General features: G+C 45.8%; 1 protein-coding gene across 1 annotated transcript in view; it reads right to left on the reverse strand.

Annotated features, from left to right (window-relative positions):
* The window catches only part of MTMR8 (myotubularin related protein 8), a 32,730-nt gene extending 9,793 nt beyond the window's left edge, over nt 1-22,937 (reverse strand). Inside the window, exons 1-8 of the mRNA XM_040406486.1 lie at nt 22,842-22,937; nt 21,930-22,052; nt 19,392-19,554; nt 18,890-19,047; nt 13,148-13,276; nt 9,640-9,774; nt 7,709-7,841; nt 807-916 (exon numbers count right to left, since the gene is read on the reverse strand). Of these exons, the coding sequence (XP_040262420.1) occupies nt 807-916; nt 7,709-7,841; nt 9,640-9,774; nt 13,148-13,276; nt 18,890-19,047; nt 19,392-19,554; nt 21,930-22,052; nt 22,842-22,865 (975 nt within the window). The 5' untranslated portion in view covers nt 22,866-22,937. The remainder of the gene's footprint in view (nt 1-806; nt 917-7,708; nt 7,842-9,639; nt 9,775-13,147; nt 13,277-18,889; nt 19,048-19,391; nt 19,555-21,929; nt 22,053-22,841) is intronic.
* Between the last annotated feature and the right edge of the window lie 689 nt (nt 22,938-23,626).

The raw sequence follows: 23,626 nt of genomic DNA on the forward strand, positions 1-23,626 counted from the left end.
GGAATCTACTGAATTACACTGCCATAATGCTGTCAGTGTAATACAATAGATTCCAGGTCTCGCAGGGAAACTCAGTTGTATAAATCATTACAATGTTTTGAGGGGAGCGGAGGTCAGAACGGGATCTCACACTGTTTCTTGCAGTAAACTCGCTCGTGTGCGTCCGGCCTTAGAGTATGTTGTAAGGTTAACCATTTTCATCAACGTTCCCCGAAGTCTTGCAGTTGGGCACAGGGTAGGTGATAACGGTTTGATCGCTGGGACCCCATGATCATTAGAAAGGGGTTTGCCAGGCCCCTCCATACGGTCATGCAGTGCAAAGTATGAAGTGGGCATAGAACATGCACAGTGCTGCTACCTTCAGTCACAGACAGTGAATGGAGTGGCAGCTCCGAAAGTAGAAAGTCAATAACTGTGAGACTGCAAGACCCTTCTGCGAGACGGAGCTTTAGTAGTATTCCTTGGACAAGTCAGTGCAAAGCTCTGCTATTACTAGAAACAGCTAGAAACCATTTTGTGTGCTTTATTCTTCATGAAATAGGAGATAAGGGATCCACACCGTGCCATTATAGCAGCAATATAAGTAAATCAGAACAGTTCAAATGAAAGCAGCCAGACACGAGAAGGGGGGGAATTGACAATGTGAACAATTAGTAAAACTGTGTTCCCACAGCAACCACTATCATGACAGGGGTGAAAAAGGAACAAAGGCTTATTATTTCTGTGTTTGACTTGGACATACTGTGAACATAAAACTAATATTTTTATATTATTTTACACATATGATAGAGAGTCTCTTCACGTACCTTTGCAAGAAAAACTGAAGCATCCATTACGGCTTTTATATGCCGCAGCCATCCAGAGTTTTCCACGACTGTAAGGAAGTTACTCATAGATGGGTTTTTAAGTTCACAAGCTAAATTATTTAAAAAGAAAAAAAAAAAGAAAAATATATGAATTGCTATAAAATACTTCTACCAGTGTATTCCGAAGGAGCACCATTTCAAGAATGGAGCGATAAGTAGATTAGTTTACATATTTTACTCGTTTTCGGACACTTTACATGTTCTCCTGAATTCTGCTATGTTTGACTGTAAGTTAATGTACTAAAGCAGGGACAGCAACCTCCAGCTGTTCTGAAACTACAACTCCCAGAATGATCTATTCATTTCTATGGTAGTTACAAGACCAGCCGAGCCAGAGTATATGCTGGGGGTTGTAGTTTCACAACATCGCTGACCCCTGCACTAAAGAGTATCTGCACTTTCCAAAACCTTTTGATATTTTATAGTGACATATTAAAGGTTTAGATCAGTGGGGGTTAAAGTGCTGAGACCCCCGACAATAGTTAAAGGGGTTGGCCACTCTGTTAGCACTTATTAAAACTATAAAAAAAATAGGGAGATATTACACTTATGGTCCATTCACACGTCCGCGAAATGGATCCGGATTCGGACCTATTCATTTTCAATGGGGCCGGAAAAGACACGGACAGCACTTCCGTTCTGCAAAAAAAAAATAGAACATGTCCTATTCTTGTCCGCAGACACGGACAAGAAAAATTATTTCTATTAAAGTGCCAGCCATGAGCGGTCCTCAAAATGCGGAACGCACATGGCCGGTGTCCGTGTTTTGCGGATCCGCAATTTGTGGACTACAAAACATTTGCGGACGTGCGAATGGACCCTAAGGCTACATGCACATGAAAGTAAGGGCTCCGTGCGGTCCGCAATGCACAGGCACAGACCGTGGGGCAGCTGCATGCGGATCGCGGACCCATTCACTTGAATGGGGTCCGCGATCTGCATCCAACGATCCGCACCGCAAAAAATTTGTGCACACGCTACTTTTTTGCGGTGCGGAGGCACTGCCACAAACACCACGGAAGCACTCCGTAGTGCTTCCGTCGGGTTCCGATCCATGCCTCCGTTCCGCATCTCCGTGATTGCGGACCGATTCAAGTGAATGGGTCCCAGATCCATGATGCACACAGCCGATGCCCGTGTATTGCAGACCCGCTGTATGCAGGCCGCAATACATCCACTGGGGGCACACGGTCGTGTGCATGTAGCCTTACTAATATACAGTTGCAAGAAAAAGTATGTGAACCCTTTGGAATGATATGGATTTCTGCACAAATTGGTCATAAAATGTGATCTGATCTTCATCTAAGTCACAACAATAGACAATCACAGTCTGCTTAAACTAATAACGCACAAAGAATTAAATGTTACCATGTTTTTATTGAACACACCATGTAAACATTCACAGCGCAGGTGGAAAAAGTATGTGAACCCTTGGATTTAATAACTGGTTGAACCTTCTTTTGGCAGCAATAACTTCAACCAAACGTTTCCTGTAGTTGCAGATCAGACGTGCACAACGGTCAGGAGTAATTCTTGACCATTCCTCTTTACAGAACTGTTTCAGTTCAGCAATATTCTTGAAATATCTGGTGTGAATCGCTTTCTTGAGGTCATGCCACAGCATCTCAATCGGGTTGAGGTCAGGACTCTGACTGGGCCACTCCAGAAGGCGTATTTTCTTCTGTTTAAGCCATTCTGTTGTTGATTTACTTCTATGCTTTGGGTCGTTGTCCTGTTGCAACACCCATCTTCTGTTGAGCTTCAACTGGTGGACAGATGGCCTTAAGTTCTCCTGCAAAATGTCTTGATAAACCTGGGAATTCATTTTTCCTTCGTTGATAGCAAACCGTCCAGGCCCTGACGCAGCAAAGCAGCCCCAAACAATGATGCCCCCACCACCATACTTCACAGTTGGGATGAGGTTTTGATGTTGGTGTGCTGTGCCTCTTTTTCTCCACACATAGTGTTGTGTGTTTCTTCCAAACAACTCAACTTTGGTTTCATCTGTCCACAGAATATTTTGCCAGTACTGCTGTGGAACATCCAGGTGCTCTTGTGTAAACTGTAAACGTGCAGCAATGTTTTTTTTGGACAGCAGTGGCTTCCTCTGTGGTATCCTCCCATGAAATCCATTCTTGTTTAGTGTTTTACGTATCGTACATTCGCTAACAGGGATGTTAACATATGCCAGAGACTTTTGTAAGTCTTTAGCTGACACTCTAGGATTCTTCTTCACCTCATTGAGCAGTCTGCGCTGTGCTCTTGCAGTCATCTTTACAGAACGGCCACTCCTAGGGAGAGTGGCAACAGTGCTGAACTTTCTCCATTTATAGACAATTTGTCTTACCGTGGACTGATGAACAGCAAGGCTTTTGGAGATACTTTTATAACCCTTTCCAGCTTTATGCAAGTCAATTCTTAATCGTAGGTCTTCTGAGAGCTCTTTTGTGCAAGGCATCATTCACATCAGGCAATGCCTCTTGTGAAAAATAAACCCAGAACTGGTGTTTTTTTTTTTTTTTTTTTTATAGGGCAGGGCAGCTGTAACCAACACCTCCAATCTCATCTCATTGATTGGACTCCAGTTGGCTGACACCTCACTCCAATTAGCTCTTGGAGATGTCATTAGTCTAGGGGTTCACATACTTTTTCCACCTGCACTGTGAATGTTTACATGGTGTGTTCAATAAAAAGATGGTAACATTTAATTCTTTCTGTGTTATTAGTTTAAGCAGACTGTGATTGTCTATTGTTGTGACTGTATTTTCTTAAGCAGATCTGCCTGGTTCCCTGCTATTGGCAGCCAGGCCACCTCCTGTTCTCCAGCTGCCTCCCTCCTCCATCCCTGCACCTGCTATGGAGGAGCTACCTCATCCATGCCTTAAAGAGGACCTTTCACTAGTTTAAAAACTAAAAACAAACTATATCAGTGGGCAGAGCGGCGCCCAGGGGTCCCCCTGCACTTACTAGTATGTCTGGGCGCCGCTCCGTTCGCCCGGTATAGGCTCCGGTGTCTGCAGCTCCCTCTGTTGTACTGGGCGGAGTTTTTGTATTAGGGTTGTCCCTTGCTGCAGCGTTGGCCAATCATAGCGCACAGCTCATAGCCTGGGAGTCCCAGGTACAACAGAGGGAGCTACAGACACCGGAGCCTATACCGGGCGAACGGAGCGGCACCCAGACATACTAGTAAGTGCAGGAGGACCCCTGGGCGCCGCTCTGCCCACTGATATAGTTTGTTTTTAGTTTTTAAACTAGTGAAAGGTCCTCTTTAAGGAGTGTGCTGTTGTCTGGGTCCGAAAGCACCCTGCTTGTATCAGAGGTGCTTTTTGCTTCTGTCACTGGCCCTCCTGGCTGTGCAGGACTGGAGGGGCTTAGCAGGGACACTTGTTAAAAGCTGTAATAAAGAAACTTTTGCAGGAGACTGAGGGGAAGCTGTGATGGCTGATCTGACTGCAGGCTCTGCCCCCTCTGTTTCCCCTGTACTGAGAGAATCCTGCCAACATGTGATAATGTAGCAGAGCCAGGGAAGCGCTGTGGATTAGGGATGAGCAAATCCGTGGAAGTTCGGGACCCTTACTTGAGCCCGAACCCGGACCCCATTGAGGTCAATGGGGACCCGAACTTCACTTTATTATTTTCCGTTATAACCATGTTATAATGGAAAATAATAAAAATCACCCGAACACCGAACCCAAACACGAACTTCAGTGAAAAAGTCTGGGTACCCGAACTTTGCAGTTTGGGTTCGCTCAACACTGCGAGCAACCCAAACTGTGAGCAATCCCAGTGTCTGTCCTGTTTATAGCCCCTCTGCTCTGTGTTTTTATCACAGACATGATATTACAGCCAGACCAACAGTTCAGGAGCTTTAACCCTTTGTGAGCTGTCAGTATGGCTGAGGTCAGTGATATCAGCAGCAGTCACTAGTCTCACCATCTATAAATGTCCTCTCCTTCCTGCACTGTGTATGGTGATATGTGACCCCCTCCCCACTGCATATAGAGATCCGTGACCCCCTGTACACTGATATATAGCCAGCACATGTCACATGATATAAATACTTCATGGTTTTGGCTATTGTCTGGGGCACTTTGGATTTTTGATACTTAGGGTGGCCAACCCCTTTAATATGAGAAGTTAGAAGTGCTCAGCTGATCTGCTGTCTCTCTCCTTGCTAATAAAGATGGACTGAAGACGGCCTCAAAGACTTTCTATTGAGCCAGTCCAGCAATCAAAACCTTTAATATGTTCCTACGGCACACCAAAAAGTTTTTGGAAAGTGCAGCTTCTCTTTAAAGGCAGTATGTCAGCAGTTTTGAGCTCTCAGTCGCTTTCTCAGTGGTGCAATCTGCATGGCCATATATCTAGGTATGCTTGACCTGCTCTCCCCATCATGTATATAGCACTGTCAGCAGTTTTAAGGAATCGCAGTTCCATTAGATTTTATTTACAGCAAACTTATAGGGTCAGCAGTAGAATCTTACTTCTATACTTGTACAACTATCAAATTACTGCTACAAAGTGTATAATTGCAGTGTCAACCCACTGTCCGGACTGTATGGCATCACGGGCACAAAAACATTAACATATGATTGTAATGTCAATTTCGAAAGGAAGAATACTTCTATCCTACAGTAACAATTTACCCTAGAATATACAGACCCCACTTAGACTCATTCCCACCTAATCAAAATCTCCTACCATTTTTCAGCAGGATGCAAAAACTCTACATTATGTAATTTAGGTTTCTCAGTAAGGCTACTTTGACACTAGCTTTCGGGGTTCCGCTTGTGAGTTCCGTTTGAAGGCTCTTACAAGCGGCCCCGAACGGATCCGTACTGCCCCAATGCATTCTGAGTGGATGCGGATCCGCTCAGAATGCATCAGTTTGGCACCGTTTGGCCTACGCTCCGCTCAGCAGGCGGACACCCGAACGCAGCTTGCAGCGTTTTCGTGTCCGCCTGGCCGTGCGGAGCCAAACGGATCCGTCCAGACTTACAATGCAAGTCAATGGGGACGGATCCGTTTGACGTTGACACAATATGGTGCAATTTCAAACGGATCCGTCCCCCATTGACTTTCAATGTAGAGTCAGGAGTCCCTATTAATATACCATCAGATCGGAGTTTTCTCCAATCCGATGGTATATTTTAACTTGAAGCGTCCCCATCACCATGAGAACGCCTCTATGTTAGAATATACCATCGGATTTGAGTTAGATCGTGAAACTCAGATCCGACAGTATATTCTAACACAGAGGCGTTCCCATGGTGATGGGGACGCTTCAAGTTAGAATATACTGAGAACTGTGTACATGACTGCCCCCTGGTAAGTGAAAGGTCGCAATGCGCCGCACAGACCTTTCACTTACCAGTAGGAGGAGCTCCCGGCCGGACACAGACATCGCAGCTCTTCAGGTAAGTATAATGCTGCTATTTGTTGCTAAGTAACCATGGCAGCCAAGACTGCAATAGCGTCTTGGCTGCCATGGTAACCGATCGGAGCCCCAGCGATTTAAACTGGGACTCCGATCGGTACTCTCCGCTGCCACCAATGATGGGGGGGGGGGGGGTGATTTTAATTAGGGGGGGGGGGGGGGGGGGAGCCACAAGTCACTGGTCACAATACTTGGAATCCGCACTGGCCGGGCCACCAATGAATATAGAGGGAGGGGGAGGCTGCACTGGTCATATTTAATACTTGGGAGGGAGGGAGGGGGAGGCCGCACTGGTCATATTTAATACTGGGTAGGGAGGGAGGGGGAGGCCGCACTGGTCATATTTAATACTCGGAATCCGCACTGGCCACCGATGAATATAGAGGGAGGGGGGCCGCACTGGTTACAATTAATACTGGGGAGGGAGCGGGGGCCGCACTGGCCACCAATAAGTTAAATACAGGAAGGGGGGGGGGGGTCTGCCCCCTGCTGCCAGGCAGCAGTCATGTACACAGTTCTCAGTATATTCTAACTTGAAGCGTCCCCATCACCATGGGAACGCTTCTGTGTTTAGAATATACTGTCGGATCTGAGTTTTCCGAAGTGAAAAATCAGATCTGAAATAAACAGTTATGCAAACGGATCCGTTCTGAACGGATGCAAGCGTTTGCATTATAGGAGCGGATCCGTCTGTGCAGACACCAGACGGATCCGCTCCTAACGCAAGTGTGAAAGTAGCCTTAAACAGCATCTGGTGTTCTGGTTGGCACACCCCTATACTGGCCAGACCACCGTGTAATGCTACACTTCCTCTGTGGCAGAAGAAGTTTGTAGTTGCTTGCAACTTCATGTCGAGACAGCTCTCTTATTTGTGTACTTGACTACTGATATGTTACTTTTACCATAATTTGCGCTTCTTAAGACGCACTTTATAAGACGCCCTCCAAAAGTGGGGAAAATGACAGTATATTTTATAAAGGGAATACTAATGAGCACATTCATTATTGAAGTGGTAATTAGTATGCAGGAGTAAGTGTAGTGCTGCTAGCCCTGGCTGTACTCGCAGCTCTTCGGCCCTGCGTATAGGGTCAGGACATAGTGCACATCTATGATCTGATGCTGTGTGACGTGCAGTGTCGGCAGAAGACCAGGGAGCGGTGAGTGCAGGAAGAGCTGTCTGAGCTGAGGTTTAATAAAGACTGGGAGTGTAATCTGAAATGTAATGAAGCTTGATGGTCTGATCTGAGGTCTAACAAAAAAACTTTTTTTTCTCTTATTTTCCCCCTCCTCTAAAACCTAGGTGTGCCTTATGATCAGGTGTGTCTTATAAAGCAAAAAATATGGTATTTAGTGCTAAGCCACGTGTTGGTTAGACAGACAAAGTGTTGTTTATGTATGGGCATACCTTCTAAGAGCTTTTGCAGACTTCCCCGCATAACATGGATGTTCTCAATTCCAATAAACTGGAAGTGGATGTTGGGATAGTGGTCTTCATTTTCATAGCCCTTCCCTGCTGCTCGGTTTGCCATGGCATTCAACTGTTGGGAAAAATGTAAAAGTTATGTCATGGAAAGTCCATTACACAATATTTCAGTAATACTACCCTGCAGTCCCAGGGTGGAGCTCTTGGAGGTAGGTGTACAAATGTGCTATTTCCACACAGGACAGTTCCCAGACTTCAGTGGAAGGTCTTGCAGCAGATGCACAAACTATGTGCAACTAACAAAGCCACTCTCTGCGATCTCAGGTTTGGGGACAGCAGTGAATGGTCATCATCTTTCTACGCTCATTTATACAAGAGCAAGTAATTACAAAGTATAGAACCCCTTTAACACTGGGATCACGGCATAGTGCTCAATGGATTCTTCTGGCATCTAACTGCAAACTATCAGAACCACCCGATTCTACTGCCTATATAGAAAATATGCAAATACTACAGAAAATAACAGATTTCTGTAGGCAAGAACACAAGTCTGCCAACAGCTGGGAGTGATTCTACTATTTTCATTTGAAATGTTAATATTTTATTTCAGAGTGAAAACACATTTATTTCTTTTTAAAAAGGTTAAATTTATTTTTACTATAAAAAAAAGAAATTGGATGTATATAAAAAAAAAAAAAAAAACATCATCCACTAGTAGTAACGCTGGCACTACTCAGATACTGGGTCCCAGAATAAACTACCTGCATATGAATTCTCCCTGATCTCTCTGCTGCCTCCGACACTCACTTTAAGGGCTTGTCCTGCACATATTTTTAAGGCAGGGAATACTCGAAAATCAGTTTTCCCCTGTGCAATCTGTCTTTGATTGTAAGTTTTTTCCAAGCTGGTGCGTTTTATGTTTGCCCATACACAGGACATGGATAAACAGGGGGATCTTGCTCCCTAACCCTCTGAAGCACAACCTCAGAAGCAGTAATGGAGCACACTACAGAGCAGTATTGTGCAATTTAGATTAAATGGGTTGCCTTACCTGAGACATTGGTGGCATATCGCTAGGATATGCCAACAGTGTCAGATAGGTACCCGCACCTATCTCTAGAACAGAACTTCAAAAGTGAAGAATGCACCGCACATGAGAAATGGATTGCAGCCGCTATGAAAGTGCCGAAAACAGCCGAGCAATTACCAGCAGTTCCATAGAAGTGAATAGAGAGGTGGCCAGGCTTGCAAAGTGCACTCTTCATTCATTTCTATAGAAACACCGAACCAAGCTGAGCACACCACTCGGCTGTTTTCGGCACTTCCACAGAAATGAATCAAGGACAGCTGGCTTTGGCATATTTTAGCATATGCCACCAATGTCGCAGGCGAGTCAACCCCTTTCAGATAGTAATTGACTTACAAATCAGCAGCAGTCTCTGTGACAGTTTCACCTCTGCCTATCTCAAGCACCCCCTCCCTTTTCCCTCTCCATAGACCTTTATGTAATCTGATCCTTCAGTGAGCAGGCAGCCCGTCTTCACTGAAGATGGATTTGAACATTGAATTGAGAATTAGTGAAAAGAAGGGAGGAGCAGAAGAGGAACCTGGTAAGAGGAGAAAGAAGAATCTTTCTGATAAAGATATATTACACAGTTTCTTATATATACCGTACTCTTTAAAGGTGTGCATAGGAAAAAAAGGGATGGGCGTCCCTGCCGGACTGCATGCGTTATACTAATTATTTGCATATATTCAGTATACATATTTGTCAAAATGTAAGAACAAAGGACAAAGAAAACAAAGTAGTGCAAATGATCAGGTATGAATTTACATTTAGAATTTAATCTTGCAGAAAAGAGGTAAGATAAGAGAGTACATCCCAACCATGACCCAATCTCTGCATGTGATACCTTGGGCCTTGTGTCTACAACATACATGAAGGGGCTGCCAGGATTGGCTTTGCTGATTATCTCAAGCATCTTCTCATCCTCCACACAGCGAGTACTAAAGCCAGACAGAGGCTGACTGCATCTGCAAATAACAGCCTAGAAAGCAGAAAAAAACACAGATCTGAAATATGAAATACCGCTACGGTTACATATTTTCTGTAGTGGCGTGTGGTTCACAACTGTGGATGTGGGTAATTTTTTGCACAACTGTAACTTTATGATTCAAAATAAGATATATATACCGATAATAACAGACATTATTTGAGATGAATCTGCCTTTCTCTATAGGTTGCACTTTTTCTTTAGCCATTAGGTTATTATGTGGTTATAAAAAGTTAAACTTTGTAGAATACCGTAAGTGAATTCTTCCTGCATGAACTTTGATCAGACAGCAATGGTAGTCACAAGTTATGGGGCGGTGATTTGGGAGAATGTAAGGATCTCAGATTGTGGTGTGAAATGACATTGTTTGTTCTAAGTTACAGACTTCCTCATGGTCATATTCTACAAAGTCACTCAACAGATACACCGCCGGCTGCAGGACATCTGCTGTGGTAGAACAAAGAAGAGTCTCCGCCACTGAATTATGACTATAGATAATACACCGCCAATAAATGAGAAGTCCAATTCTCTGTGCAGACACTATAGTGTCTTTAACTCTTTCACTTCCAGTTTGCTTTGATTGTCTCCATCAATACACATTTGCTGCTTCCCATCAGTCTAAGGGTCCATTCACACATCCGCAAAATGGATCTGGATCCGTTACGCAACATTGCGGAACAGATCCGGACCTATTCATTTTCCATGGGGCCGGAAAAGATGCGGACAGCCCACAGTGTGCTGTCCGCATCCGCACTTCCGTTCCGCAAAAAATAGAACATGTCCTATTCTTGTCTGCAGACACGGACAAAAAAAGGCATTTCTATTAAAGTGCCAGCCATGAGCGGTCCGCAAAATGCGGAACGCACATGGCTGGTGTCAGTGTTTTGCGGACCACAAAACACTTTCGGACGTGTGAATGGACCCTCATACACAGTAGAGTCACATTATGACCACCAGTAAATATCAAGAGTGACTCCATAAAGGTCCTGGTAGGTTGTCACAGGTATCTGGAGCCATACTGACTGCAGTGCATCCCACAGCTGCTGGAGGGTGCATGGAGTAGGATCCATAGTGCAAGTACGATGATTGAGGTGGTCCCACAGATGCTCAGTTGGGTTCAAGTCTGGGGAATTAGGGGGCCAGGGTAGTACCTGGAAGTCTTAGGCCCCTTTCAGACGGGGCGAGATTTCTACGCGGGTACGATGCGTGAGGTGAACGCATTGCACCCGCGCTGAATCCGGACCCATTAATTTCTATGGGGCTGTGCAGATGAGCGGTGATTTTCACGCATCACTTGTGCGTTGCGTGAAAATCGCAGCATGCTCCTCTTTGTGCGTTTTCCATGCAACGCAGGCCCCATAGAAGTGAATGGGCTGCGTGAAAATCGCAAGCATCCGCAAGCAAGTGTTTTCACGCACGGTTTCACATGGTTATAAGGGAAAATAATAGCATTCTTAATACAGAATGCTCAGTACAATAGGGCTGGAGGGGTTAAAAAAAAATAAAAATAATTTAACTCACCTTAATCCACTTGTTCGCGCAGCCCGGCTTCTCTTCTGTCTTCATCTTTGCTGTGCACAGGAAAAGGACCTTTGATGACGTCACTGCGCTCATCGCGTGGTCCGTCACATGATCAATCACCATGGTAAAAGATCATGTGATGGACCATGTGATGAGCGCAGTGACATCATCAAAGGTCCTATTCCTCAAAGAAGAAGAAAGAAGAGAAGCCAGGCTGCGCGAACAAGTGGATTAAGGTGAGTTAAATAAAAAAAAAAATTTAACCCCTCCAGCACTATTGTACGATGCATTCTGTATTAAGAATGCTATTATTTTTCCTTATAACCATGTTATAAGGGAAAATAATACAATCTACACAACACCTAACCCAAACCTGAACTTCTGTGAAGAAGTTCGGGTTTGGGTACCAAACATGCCAATTTTTCTCATGTGCGTGCAAAACGCATTACAATGTTTTGCACTCGCGCGGAAAAATCGCGCATTTTCCCACGACGCACCCGCATCTTATCCGGGCCAAAAACATGACACCCGTGTGAAAGAGGCCTTAGGCTACTATAACACTTGCGTTTGGTGCAGATCCATCATGGATCTGCACAGACGGATCCGTTCATATAATACAAACGTCTGCATCCGTTCAGAACGGATCCGTTTGTATTATCTTTAACATAGCCAAGACGGATCCGTCTTGGACACCATTGAAAGTCAATAGAGGACGGATCCGTTTTCTATTGTGCCAGATTGTGTCATAGAAAACTGATCTGTCCCCATTGACTTATATTGTGTGTCAGAACGGATCCGTTTGGCTCAGTTTCGTCAGGCGGACCGTAAAACACTACAAGCAGCATTTTGGTGTCCGCCTCCAGAGCGGAATGGAGACTGATCGGAGGTAAACTGATGCATTCTGAGCGGATCCTTTTCCATTCAGAATGCATTAGGGCAAAACTGATCCGTTTTGGACCACTTGTGAGAGACCTGAACGAATCTCAGAAACAGAAAGCCAAAACGCCAGTGTGAAAGTAGCCTTAGTCATGATCTTTTCAATTCTTCTCTGTTAACAGAGGTGCAGTCACCATCCATCTGCTGCAGAACCCCATAGGCAGTAGGGTTCACTGAACCATTTTTTTTATTTTTATTTTAATTTTTTTAGACACATGCCTGCTAGTCCCCTGGTACATTTTGGCACTGTAGTATTGTCAGTTCTCCCTCGTGCACCTTCATAGCTGACGTTCACCTACCATATCAATTGTACATGGTGCTCCAGTTTCCACATCGCTTATGGTGCTATTTGTCCACTCATGATACACTTTTCCCCATAGTGGCACGCAAACTGTTCACAAAGGGCACAGTTTTTAGCAATACTGCCACTTTTGGCCTGAAAGCCATGCTGATAAATCGTCCCTTTTACAGGTGACTGTCACTAGGGATGTGTGTGCAGACAGCCTATCACACGCCTTACCACCAAGCCAGCTCATCACATGCGACTTCCTTCGTGAGCTACACGCTGCCGACGTGGTCGTAATAATGTGACAACTATGCATTTACTCTTTTATAGTGCCTTGATTTTTTATGTTGTACTATTACGACTAATGGTCGAAATCTGCCATACCGGCCGACTTTAATCTTATGTGTATGGCCACCTTAAGTACTATGAGAAAGTAAAACAGCTGCATTGTAGTCGTCTTTAAAAGAAGAGCATTTGGTGTCTATTTATCTGGAAGTGTTAACTGACAGTAAAGACGTTACCCATATCAGCTTCCCACGTTATCAGTCAGGAAATCTAGCTTCCTTTTCTAAGAAGCTCCACACATAACAGCGGGTGTCAGGGTTTTCAGCGCATGTGACTCACATTGTTGTCTTTGTAATAGTACGATAGCACGGGAAACCGCTCCCTGCTCCGGAACTTTGAGCTTCCAATAATTGTGGATTCAGAGGCTTCTTTAGGTACAACCAGGCAAGTTGGGTAGGTACTGCACACCTGCAAAAGCATTGCACGTTGTAAGAGGAAGCAGAACAATTCACAGTTATCTCAAGATCAGCTAAATACAGGTCACGTGCTGAATGACTGCATTCACCTTTGAGGGTGCCCACACAGGTTGTGGAACTGCTGTAGAAACGTTCCTCAGCAATTCCACAAAAACCCGCAGGGAAATCTGTAACTGCAAATCCGAAATCAAATCAAATCATAGGCTGCGGTATACATGGGACAAGACGTCATCTCAGGAGACTGGGCTGTACACAGACTGGCATGGGAGCAAGCAAGGGAGCAGCAGTGGGGGAAGGGGGGGGGGGGGTAGATTTTTTTTAAAATTAAGTATCTTTATTTATTTTTTTCTCTGATTTTCATGCGGTTCTGTGTTACATCCGCATCAGCAATTATTCATGCAGTTTTCATGTAGAAAGTAACCTCCCCATTGCAGTCAATGGGGATGTTCTGCATGAAATCACAATATGTGCAGGTCCCCTAAAGGTCTTTATAAAATATTCTGATACAAAAGACCCCAAAACCAGTAAGGCTGAGTTCACATCACTGTTTAACTTTCCATTCTTCTGATCCATCAGAAGAAGAAAAAAAAAAAAAAAACATGCTGTAAAAGATGGACGCTGTTGCATCAGTTGGCATCCGTTTGAGCCATTTCTATCTCAGATCCGTTTCTTCAAACTGGAAAAAAAAAGTCCTGCATGCAGTACTTTTTTTCCAGTCTAAAAAAAAAATGGATCTCAGACATAAATGACTCAAACAGATGACGAACTGATGCAACAGGATCCGTTTTTTCTTCTTCTGACAGATCAGAAGAATGAAAAGCTAAAAAGTGATGTGAATTAGCCCAAGGCCTAGATCACACTTCAGTGTTTGGTCAGTGATTTCCATCAGTGATTTTCAGCCAAAACAAGGTGTGGCTCCAAAACACAGAACGAGTGCAGATTTTTCTATTCTACCTTATCATTGGAGGCTCCATTCCTTGTTTTGGTTTAAAAATCACTGAAGTGTGGACCAGGCCTAAGGGCTCATGCACACGACCATAAGTATTTTGTGGTCTGCAAAATATACAGATGAGGTCTGTGTGCACTCCGAATTTTGCGGAATGGAACAGTTGGCACCTAATAGAACAGTACTATACTTGTCCGTTATGCGGACAATAATAGGACATGTTACATTTTTGGGGGTAACGGACACGCAGAAAGGGAATGCACACTTTTTTGTTGACCCATTGAAATGAAAAGTTCCACATATGGTCCACAAAAATAAAAATAGGAACAGACACGGAAAGAAAATACATTCGTGTGCATGAGCCCTAACATGGACAACAACACAACTACCGCCATATGAGAAAAACACCAAAATGGGTTACAGGCCCCTACAGGCATGGGTTATAGTAAAATAGGGCAGTTTTCCTATGATGGGGTTAGTCGTGTAACATATACCTTTGGAATATAGTATATACACACACATTAGACTTAGGCCTCATGCACATGGACGGGTTTTTTTGCGGTCCGGATTTCCGTTGTTCCGTGATCGTTTTTTCGTCCGTGGGTCTTCCTTGATTTTTGGAGGATCCACGGATCCGTCCTGACTTACAATGCAAGTCAATGGGGACGGATCCGTTTGACGTTGACACAATATGGTGCAATTGCAAACGGATCCGTCCCCATTGACTTCAATGTAAAGTCAGGAGTCCCTATTATACCATCGGATCAGAGTTTTCTCCAATCCGATGGTATATTTTAACTTGAAGCGTCCCCATCACCATGGGAACGCCTCTATGTTAGAATATACCATCGGATTTGAGTTAGATCGTGAAACTCAGATCCGACAGTATATTCTAACACAGAGGCGTTTCCATAGTGATGGGGACGCTTCAAGCCAATATCCGACGAACTGTGTACATGACTGCCCCCTGCTGCCTGGCAGCACCCGATCTCTTACAGGGGGCTGTAATCCGCACAATTAACCCCTCAGGTGCCGGACCCGAGGGGTTAATTGTGCGTATCATAGCCCCCTGTAAGAGATCAGGTGCTGCCAGGCAGGAGGGGGCACCCCCCCTCCCTCCCCAGTTTTAAATTCATTGGTGGCCAGTGGGCCCCCCCCCCCACTCCCATCATTGGTGGCAGCGGAGAGTTCCGATCAGAGTCCCAGTTTAATCGCTGGGACTCCGATCGGTAACCATGGCAACCAGGACGCTACTGCAGTCCTGGTCGCCATGGTTACTTAGCAATTTTAGAAGCATTATACTTAGGCCTATTGCACACGACCGTATGGCTTTTTCAGTGTTTTGCGATCCGTTTTTCACGGATCCGTTGTTCCGTTTTTTGTTTCCGTTGTGTTTCCATTTCTGTTCCGTTTTTCCGTTCCGTTTTTCCGTATGGCATATACAGTATACAGTAATTACATAGATAAAATTGGGCTGGGCATAACATTTTCAATAGATGGTTCAGCAAAAAACGGAACGGAAACGGAAGACATACGGATGCATTTCCGTATGTGTTCCGTTTTTTTGCGGACCCATTGACTTGAATGGAGCCACGGACTGTGATTTGCGGGCAATAATAGGACATGTTCTATGTTAAAACGGAACGGAAAAACGGAAATACGGAAACGGAATGCATACGGAGTACATTCCGTTTTTTTTGCGGACCCATTGAAATGAATGGTTCCGTATACGGACCGTATACGGAACGCAAAAAACGTCCAGTAAACGGGAAAAAAAAACGTCCGTGTGCAATAGGCCTTACCTTCACTGTCTGTGACCGGCCGGGCGCTCCTCCTACTGGTAAGTGAAAGGTCTGTGTGGCGCATTGCTTATAGCACAGACCTGTCACTTACCAGTAGGAGGAGCGCCCGGCCGGTCCCAGACATCGCAGGTAAGTATAATGCTTCTAAAAATTGCTAAGTAACCATGGCAACCAGGACTGCAGTAGCATCCTGGTTGCCATGGTTACCGATCGGAGCCCCAGCGATTAAACTGGGACTCCGATCGGAACTCCCCGCTGCCACCAATGATGGGGGAAGGGGGGGGGGGATTTAAATTAGGAGGGGGAGGGAGGGGGGGCCGCACTGGCCACCAATGAATGTACAGTAATACAGGGGAGGGAGGGGGGGCCCACTGGCCACCAATGAATGGACAGTAATACAGAGGAGGGAGGGGGGGCCCACTGGCCACCAATGAATTTAAAACTGGGGAGGGGGGGTGCCCCCTCCTGCCTGGCAGCACCTGATCTCTTACAGGGGGCTATGATACCCACAATTAACCCCTCAGGTCCGGCACCTGAGGGGTTAATTGTGCGGATCACAGCCCCCTGTAAAAGATCGGGTGCTGCCAGGCAGCATTCATGTACACAGTTCGTAGGATATTCTAACTTGAAGCGTCCCCATCACTATGGGAACGCCTCATTGTTAGAATATACTGTCGGATCTGAGTTTTCACGTCTGTGTGATCACGGACGCGGATGCCAATCTTGTGTGCATCTGTGTTTTTTCACGGACCCATTGACTTGAATGGGTCCGTGAACAGTTGTCCGTCAAAAAAAATAGGACAGGTCATATTATTTTGACAGACAGGAAACACGGATCACGGCCGCGGATGAACAACGGTACATTTTCCGAGTTTTCAACGGATCCATTGAAAGTCAATGGGTCCGCAGAAAATCACGGAAAACTGAACAACGGCCATGGATGCACACAACGGTCGTGTGCATGAGGCCTTACAGACAGATGTACACTATAACAGGCCACAAATTCCATTTCTGTTGTGGCCACAATACTGCACCTGTCTGAACATGGGTGATACAATGTGCTTTTAACATGATGGCTGCCAGTTGTCTCAACTAAGCTGCAATATTAAAATCCCGAATGGGAGAAGCAGATACGATGGTATGATTGCCACATGTTGTCGGTGCTGCAGATAAATGGTACCATTGTGGAGACACAACCTTGTAATTCTTCCTTCAGAATACTCCCGGCCTCCCTCTTACTAAAGCTTACTTCCTTCAGTCCGTGCGTAGTCATTACCTGATAATCAGTTTAGTGATCTGCGCTGTATAATTATTCTGTCTTTGCTGGAAAGGATTGCAGCTCTTTAGTCATTGCCCTACTGGTTAGTCTTCTACTTATACACAGGAGCCAATCAGAAGAAAAAAAAAAATGCAGGGAGCAGGGTTAAAGGGGCATTCTGGTCAGGCACCATTCACACGACCGTATTTTCGTGCTGTCCATATCCCCATGTCCGTTCTGTAGCCCAGCAGAAATGATGGAAGATGTCCTATTCTTCTCCGTTATGCTGACAATAGGCATTGTTACAATGGATCCACAAAAAAAAAAAAGTCATGCTGCAGATTACCCGATAAACGAACAATCGTATCTTTTATGGAGGCACAAAAAGCATTTGCTGGTAACAGATCGTGGCGTCTAATCGCGCTCCTGGTGCCAGCAAATAATTATTCTGTATGGGGACGAGCAATGACATTAGCGATCGTTCCTCCCCATACTGTGGAGGAGATTGCTGCATGTAGTTGCAGTGATCTCCTTCAATGAAGAGCAGGCGATTGTTGGGAAGGAATGCTTACTTCCTGTCCATCGGAAGGCTCATATGCCAGTGTAATATAGTCCTAAACCTCATCTGCTCTAACGTTAGGATAACAGATAAGATAACAGTAAAGATGCCAATTGCCCTTTTCCTGTGTGACAGACTGCCTAAACTGTACAGCCATATACCAGGTTTTACATTAGTCTGTACACCATATGAAAGGCAGTCTAATCTGCATCATGTTAGAAGGCAAACGGATATGTAGTTTTGTTGGACAGGATTAAAGGGGTTGTCCGGGTTAAGAGCTGAACCCGGACATATCCCCATTTTCACCCAGGCAGCCCCCCTGACTTGAGCATCGGTGCAGTTCATGCTCCGATGCTCTCCTTTGCCCTGCACTAAATCGCGCAGGGCAAAGGCATTTTCAGGAGTTCAGGTGACGTACCAGGGCTCTCCATGGGGCTGCCAGGAAGCCCAGTGACGTCACCGGCACTGATGGGCGGGCTTTAGCGCTGCCCTAGCCAGTAAAATGGCTAGGGCAGCGCTAAAGCCCGCCCATCAGAGCCGGTGACGTCACCAAACACACTGCCAGGTGGAAGCTTCCGCCCGGCAGTGTGTTATGATAAACAAAAGAGCCCGTGCCCTGCGCGATCTAGCATGAGATGCTCAAGTCGGGGGGCTGCCTGGGTGAAAATAAGGGTATGTCCGGGTTCAGCTCATTGAAATTCCAGCTCATCCTGGGGTTAGGAGTCCAGCAGGGGGTGCTATCAGTTTTCACACTGATACAGGGAAGGCTAGTCACTAGTGAGACTGCTCCTCCGGATCCTAAAACCAGTAGAAATTTAAATGAATGAATTACAGGTTGTACTGAATCTTTTCATACAAAACTAGGTATCAATCTGCTCCCTAACATATCTGCAGATTGCATTGCATGTTCAATGTGACAGCTTCCCTCGATGCTGCGTCCCTCCAATCCGACTCGCCAGCCGGTACTGTCCACTGAGAAATGCAGGCTGAAAAGTCACATATGAGATGCATAGGATATCCCATTACCCATGGCTACACACCTTGAAGTCTTTATTGATGTCACTTAGCACCCAATGGGTGTTGGGGATCCCCATCCGCGTGTATTCCAGTTTCAGGTCAATTAACTTCCACTCCATAAGGCGCTCGTCTTGATGGAACTTTGGATTGTAGGAGAAGGCGTACAAGTCTTCATATTGTACTGACAAGACACAGAAACAACCATTACAATCCCACAGTGCAAATTGTATAATAACCTACAAAGTCCAACCGGACGGCAGACGCAACGACCCAAAGTCCCAGCATCGCAGAGATCGGGGGTCTGCACTCAGCGGCTGCCTGTAGAACGTATGCACGACTGATGCCCCTCGTGGTTCTGGAACATCACGTATTATGCCTGATGTTTTATGTCACCATCATATGTCCAATAATCCAGAAGATCTGACGGTCTGGCGTTACATTGAGGAGTTAGGCGTCCAAAGACAATATAGGAAACGTAGATTATTTTTGCATGCACTGGTTACCCCAAATACCAAAGGAAAGTACCTGGCTGTGATAGCTTGAGCAGTGAAGAATGCACCTCGTGACAATCCCGTTCCCGCGGGATGACAAAATGAGCCACTCGAAAGTTTTTGCAGTGAATGATGAGTGGACAACCGGTTGTGCTGAGCGGCTGTTTCTCAGCAGAGGCAATGTGGTGGTGGGCAATCTGGGGGACGGGACAATTCGGGATTACAAAGGCTGAAGGAACATCATGACTGCAATGACAATATACGGTACAGACACGGCTGGGAGAGCGGTCACCTAACGGACCCCACAGATCACACTGGCTATATTGGGGTCCGTTTGGGAGCCCACTTTTTACTGGAGAAATAAACCTCTGGACTATATCTCCACTGTTTCTGAGAGAATTTGCGATGGAGGCTCCAAGACAGATGTGAGGAAGCTGAACAACTCTTGGGACCAGCCTGCGATTAAGAAGTGGTAAGTACTTACCTGACAGATCTGGTTCTATTCATGAGGCTGCAGTGGTGATCTCATGTCGACAACATGTGACTGCTGCAGCCAATCACTGGCCTCTTCAGGTGCACTGCTAAGGCCAGCAATTGGCTGCAGCAGTTATAGTTGTCAAGGCTCCTCACAAAACCTGACAATCCCTTTAACTACATTTAAAGGGGTTTTGTCACTCCAGCAAGGGGCATTTATTATGTAGAGAAAGTGAACACAAGCCACTCACTAATGTATGGTGATTGTCCATATTGCTGCCTTTCCTGGCTGGATTCATTTTTCTATCACATTATACTAGGGTTGTTTCGGGTATCAAATTTTCGATACCCAATCGATACTTTTGCCCGGTATCGACCTCGATACCAGGATTTGCCTTATTTTCCGATACTAGGCTTCGCTATTGCACAGTCCAGTATCACAGAACATGAGCGCGCTGCTGTCAGCGCGCTCCGTGTTCTCCTCAGCAGCATAGGGGAGAAGGAAGCAGTCTCTCCCTCCCCCTGTGCCGCTGCCACCAATGAGGAGAGAGGGGCGGGCGCACTGCGCCACCAATGAAAGTTAGGCTCCATTCACACGTCCGTGGTGTGTTTTGGAACCGCAAATTGCAGATCTGCAACACACCCGCCCTGCACCCCTATAGAAATGCCTATTCTTGTCCGCAGCTGCGGACAAGAATAGGACATGTTCTATCTTTTGCGGAGCTGCGGACCTGAAGATCGGGGCCGCACTCCGCAAATGTGGACAGCACACTGTGTGCTGTCCGCATCCATTCCGTCCCCATAGAGAACGAATGGGTCCGCACCCATTCCACAAAATTGCGGAACGGATGCGGACCCATTTGCGGACGTGTAAATGGAGCCCGAAATGTTTAATACAAATCCAGGAGGCGGGTGCTGGCGGGAAGCTGCGATTAGCGGCAGTTAACCCCTCAGGTGCCTCATCTGCCTCCTGTATTAAATGTTAATTATATTATCCTTGGTGGCGCAGTGCGCCCCCCCAACCCCCCCGTACTAAAATGATTGGTGGCAGTGGCCACAGGGTCCCCTTCTGCTCATTGGTGGTGCAGTGGTAGCTTCCAGCAGTGTAATCCTAGGGCTCCGATCGGTTACCATGGCAGCCATGATGCTACTGAAGCCCCGGCTGCCATGGTAAGTTCCCTGCTGCAGTGTGCACTATGCACAGGGCAGCAGGGACAGTGTGAGGTCCTATTCACCCTGATAGAGCTCTATTAGGGTGAATAGGACAAGGGATCAAAAGATCCCAGGTTCTAGCCCCTAAGGGGGGAAATAGTTATTAAATAAAAAGTAAAAGAAACAAAAAAAAAAAAACACACATCAAAATATTAAGTATAAATCACCCCCTTTCCCAATTTTTCATATAAATATATAAACAATAAATAAACATATTACATATCGCCTTGTCTGAAAAGTCCAAACTATTAAAATATTTTTAAAAAAATATCTCCTATGTGGTGAACGCCATAACAGAAAAAATAAATAAAAACTACGCGATTCGCCATTTTTTTGTCACCTTGTCCCCCCAAAAGATAGGATTGGACTGTTCTATTATTGGCCGGACGTTCCATAAAATGCGGAATGCTCGTGGCTTTTTTTGGTGCTTTATTTTTTTTCCGACTGGTATCGAATATTGCAATACTTTTTTATGGTATCGAAACCGAATCAAAATTTTGGTATCGAAACAACCCTACATTATGCACTGTTTATTTCCATGGTTACGACCACCCTGCAATCCATCAGTGGTGGGCATGCCTGCATACTATTAAAAAAAAAGCAGCAGCCTATGTGGGCACCCATGGTCCCGGTCACCTTAGAGGCCGACATTTTTTTCTATAGTGTGCAAGCACGACCACCACTGATGGATTGCAGGGTGGTTGTAACCATGGAAACAAGAAGTGTATAATGTGCAGGAAAAATGAATCCAGCCAGCAAAGGAGACAATATGGACAATCACAACTCATTAGTAAGTGCCTTGTAGTAACTTTTTCTACATAATTAATGCCATTTGCTGAAGTGAAAAAATATTTCCATTTGACTCCCTTTCAGTCTATGTACATACCCAGGTTTCCTTGCGTACACCAGCAGCAGCATCGACATAGATGAGGTGGGTGGCAGTCAGGTACAGGGTACCGTTGGCAGGTTTCTTGTTTGTGTATCTGTCCAATAACTTTACATTCTCCACCTAAAAATAAGAGGAAGACAATAAAGGAGAAGTGCAGGGCACACAGACACCATACAGCACCCACATCCTGAGCCATTGAAATGAATGGTTCCATATACGGTCCGCCAAGAAAATAAAAAAACGGAACGGACACGTTAAGAAAATACGTTCTTGTGAATGAGCCCTAAAGCATATTAAGGACTACAAAGGGGTGTTCAAAATCGACCTGTTTTCTGAGCTCAATTCTTACAGCAGCCCCTGCTTGTTCAGACTGCCCGCTGTACAGTAGTCTGATCTAGGAACACTCAAAGAATCTAAAAGGATAATTCCCCCCCCCCTCAAGTACAGGTTTTCTAGGATACGTTCCATTCATCTCCAAACATTAACAAGAAGAGCGATAAATGTTGATTTCGGGTTTAGATCAGTCCATAGGGGAAGATTTCCAGTTGTGGCACACTGTGCGGGCATTGTGCCAGCTTCATTCATCACCAGGGTGGTGAAAGTTACCTAGAAAACCTGCAATAGTAACATCAGCTTATCGTCTTAAAGGGATTGTCTATTTTGATAACCCCTTTTTAGGAAGAAAAGCACCTAGCAAGTGAATGACTAGACTCTCATTACTGGTACAGCATGGGCACCCTCTATAACCGCCTGCCCTTTAATGGCAGATCATCACACTATTGAAGGGGCATCACTACTGCCCACCTGCCAGGCTAATGACAGAGCCCTGCACACAGTGCCACAGCCAGGCAGCAGGACGCCTCCACAGACAGGGGGCACATCACGTGCCAGCCACAAGCGCCCCCTCACCTTTGGGGTGGAGATATGCTCCATGGTCGTCCGTCCCGGGCTCCTCACCCTATATAGCCCCACGCCCCTCCCGCTGTCGCCCCATCTCCCCGCCGGGCCGGCCTCCTCCCAGTCAGCTGACCTCACGTCACGACCACAACAAAATCTCGCGACAGCCGCGAACCAGGCGAACTTCCCGTATGCCAGAGCGTTACCATGGAGACAGGAACGGCGCTGCTCCTGGCGGCGGACGGTGCAGGTGCAGAGGGCGCCTGTGTCATGTACATAGTAGTGCACGCCATAGTCTTACCACAGCAGCACATCTGATTTCTTTTTTTGCTGTTACCTGTACATTGTTTTAATATTTTTTGCTTAAGTAATACACCAACTTATAATGGGAAAGGTTTTTTGTCCGTTTTATATATTTTTAGACATTTATGTTTCTTTTCCATTTTTTTTTCTCCATGTACTACTACTAGGGGATGTATAGTCGGGGCCGGTGCTACCATAAGGCAGACCAAGCGGCTGCCTTAGGGCGCTCCCTGGGGGAGGGCGGAAAAACGAACTTATTTTTTTCTTTTTTTTAAAATAACTTACTTGAGAGTTGTGCCGCCGGCTGCCCGCCCGAGCCTGCGTGCGCCTTGCGGCCCCGACCCTCACTCACAGAGTGGCATGGGCCCACGGGGTCAGGCCAGGGGGGTGTGACTGGCGAGTGGCGCAGCAGGGACTGGAGCTGACTGTAAGTCTGAGTCGCACACAGCCAGAATGCCGTAGCAGCGGGACAGGTGGGTAGGTGGAGGGGGATG

Source organism: Bufo bufo, chromosome 8 (assembly GCF_905171765.1).
Source record: "Bufo bufo chromosome 8, aBufBuf1.1, whole genome shotgun sequence".
NCBI lineage: Eukaryota > Metazoa > Chordata > Amphibia > Anura > Bufonidae > Bufo > Bufo bufo.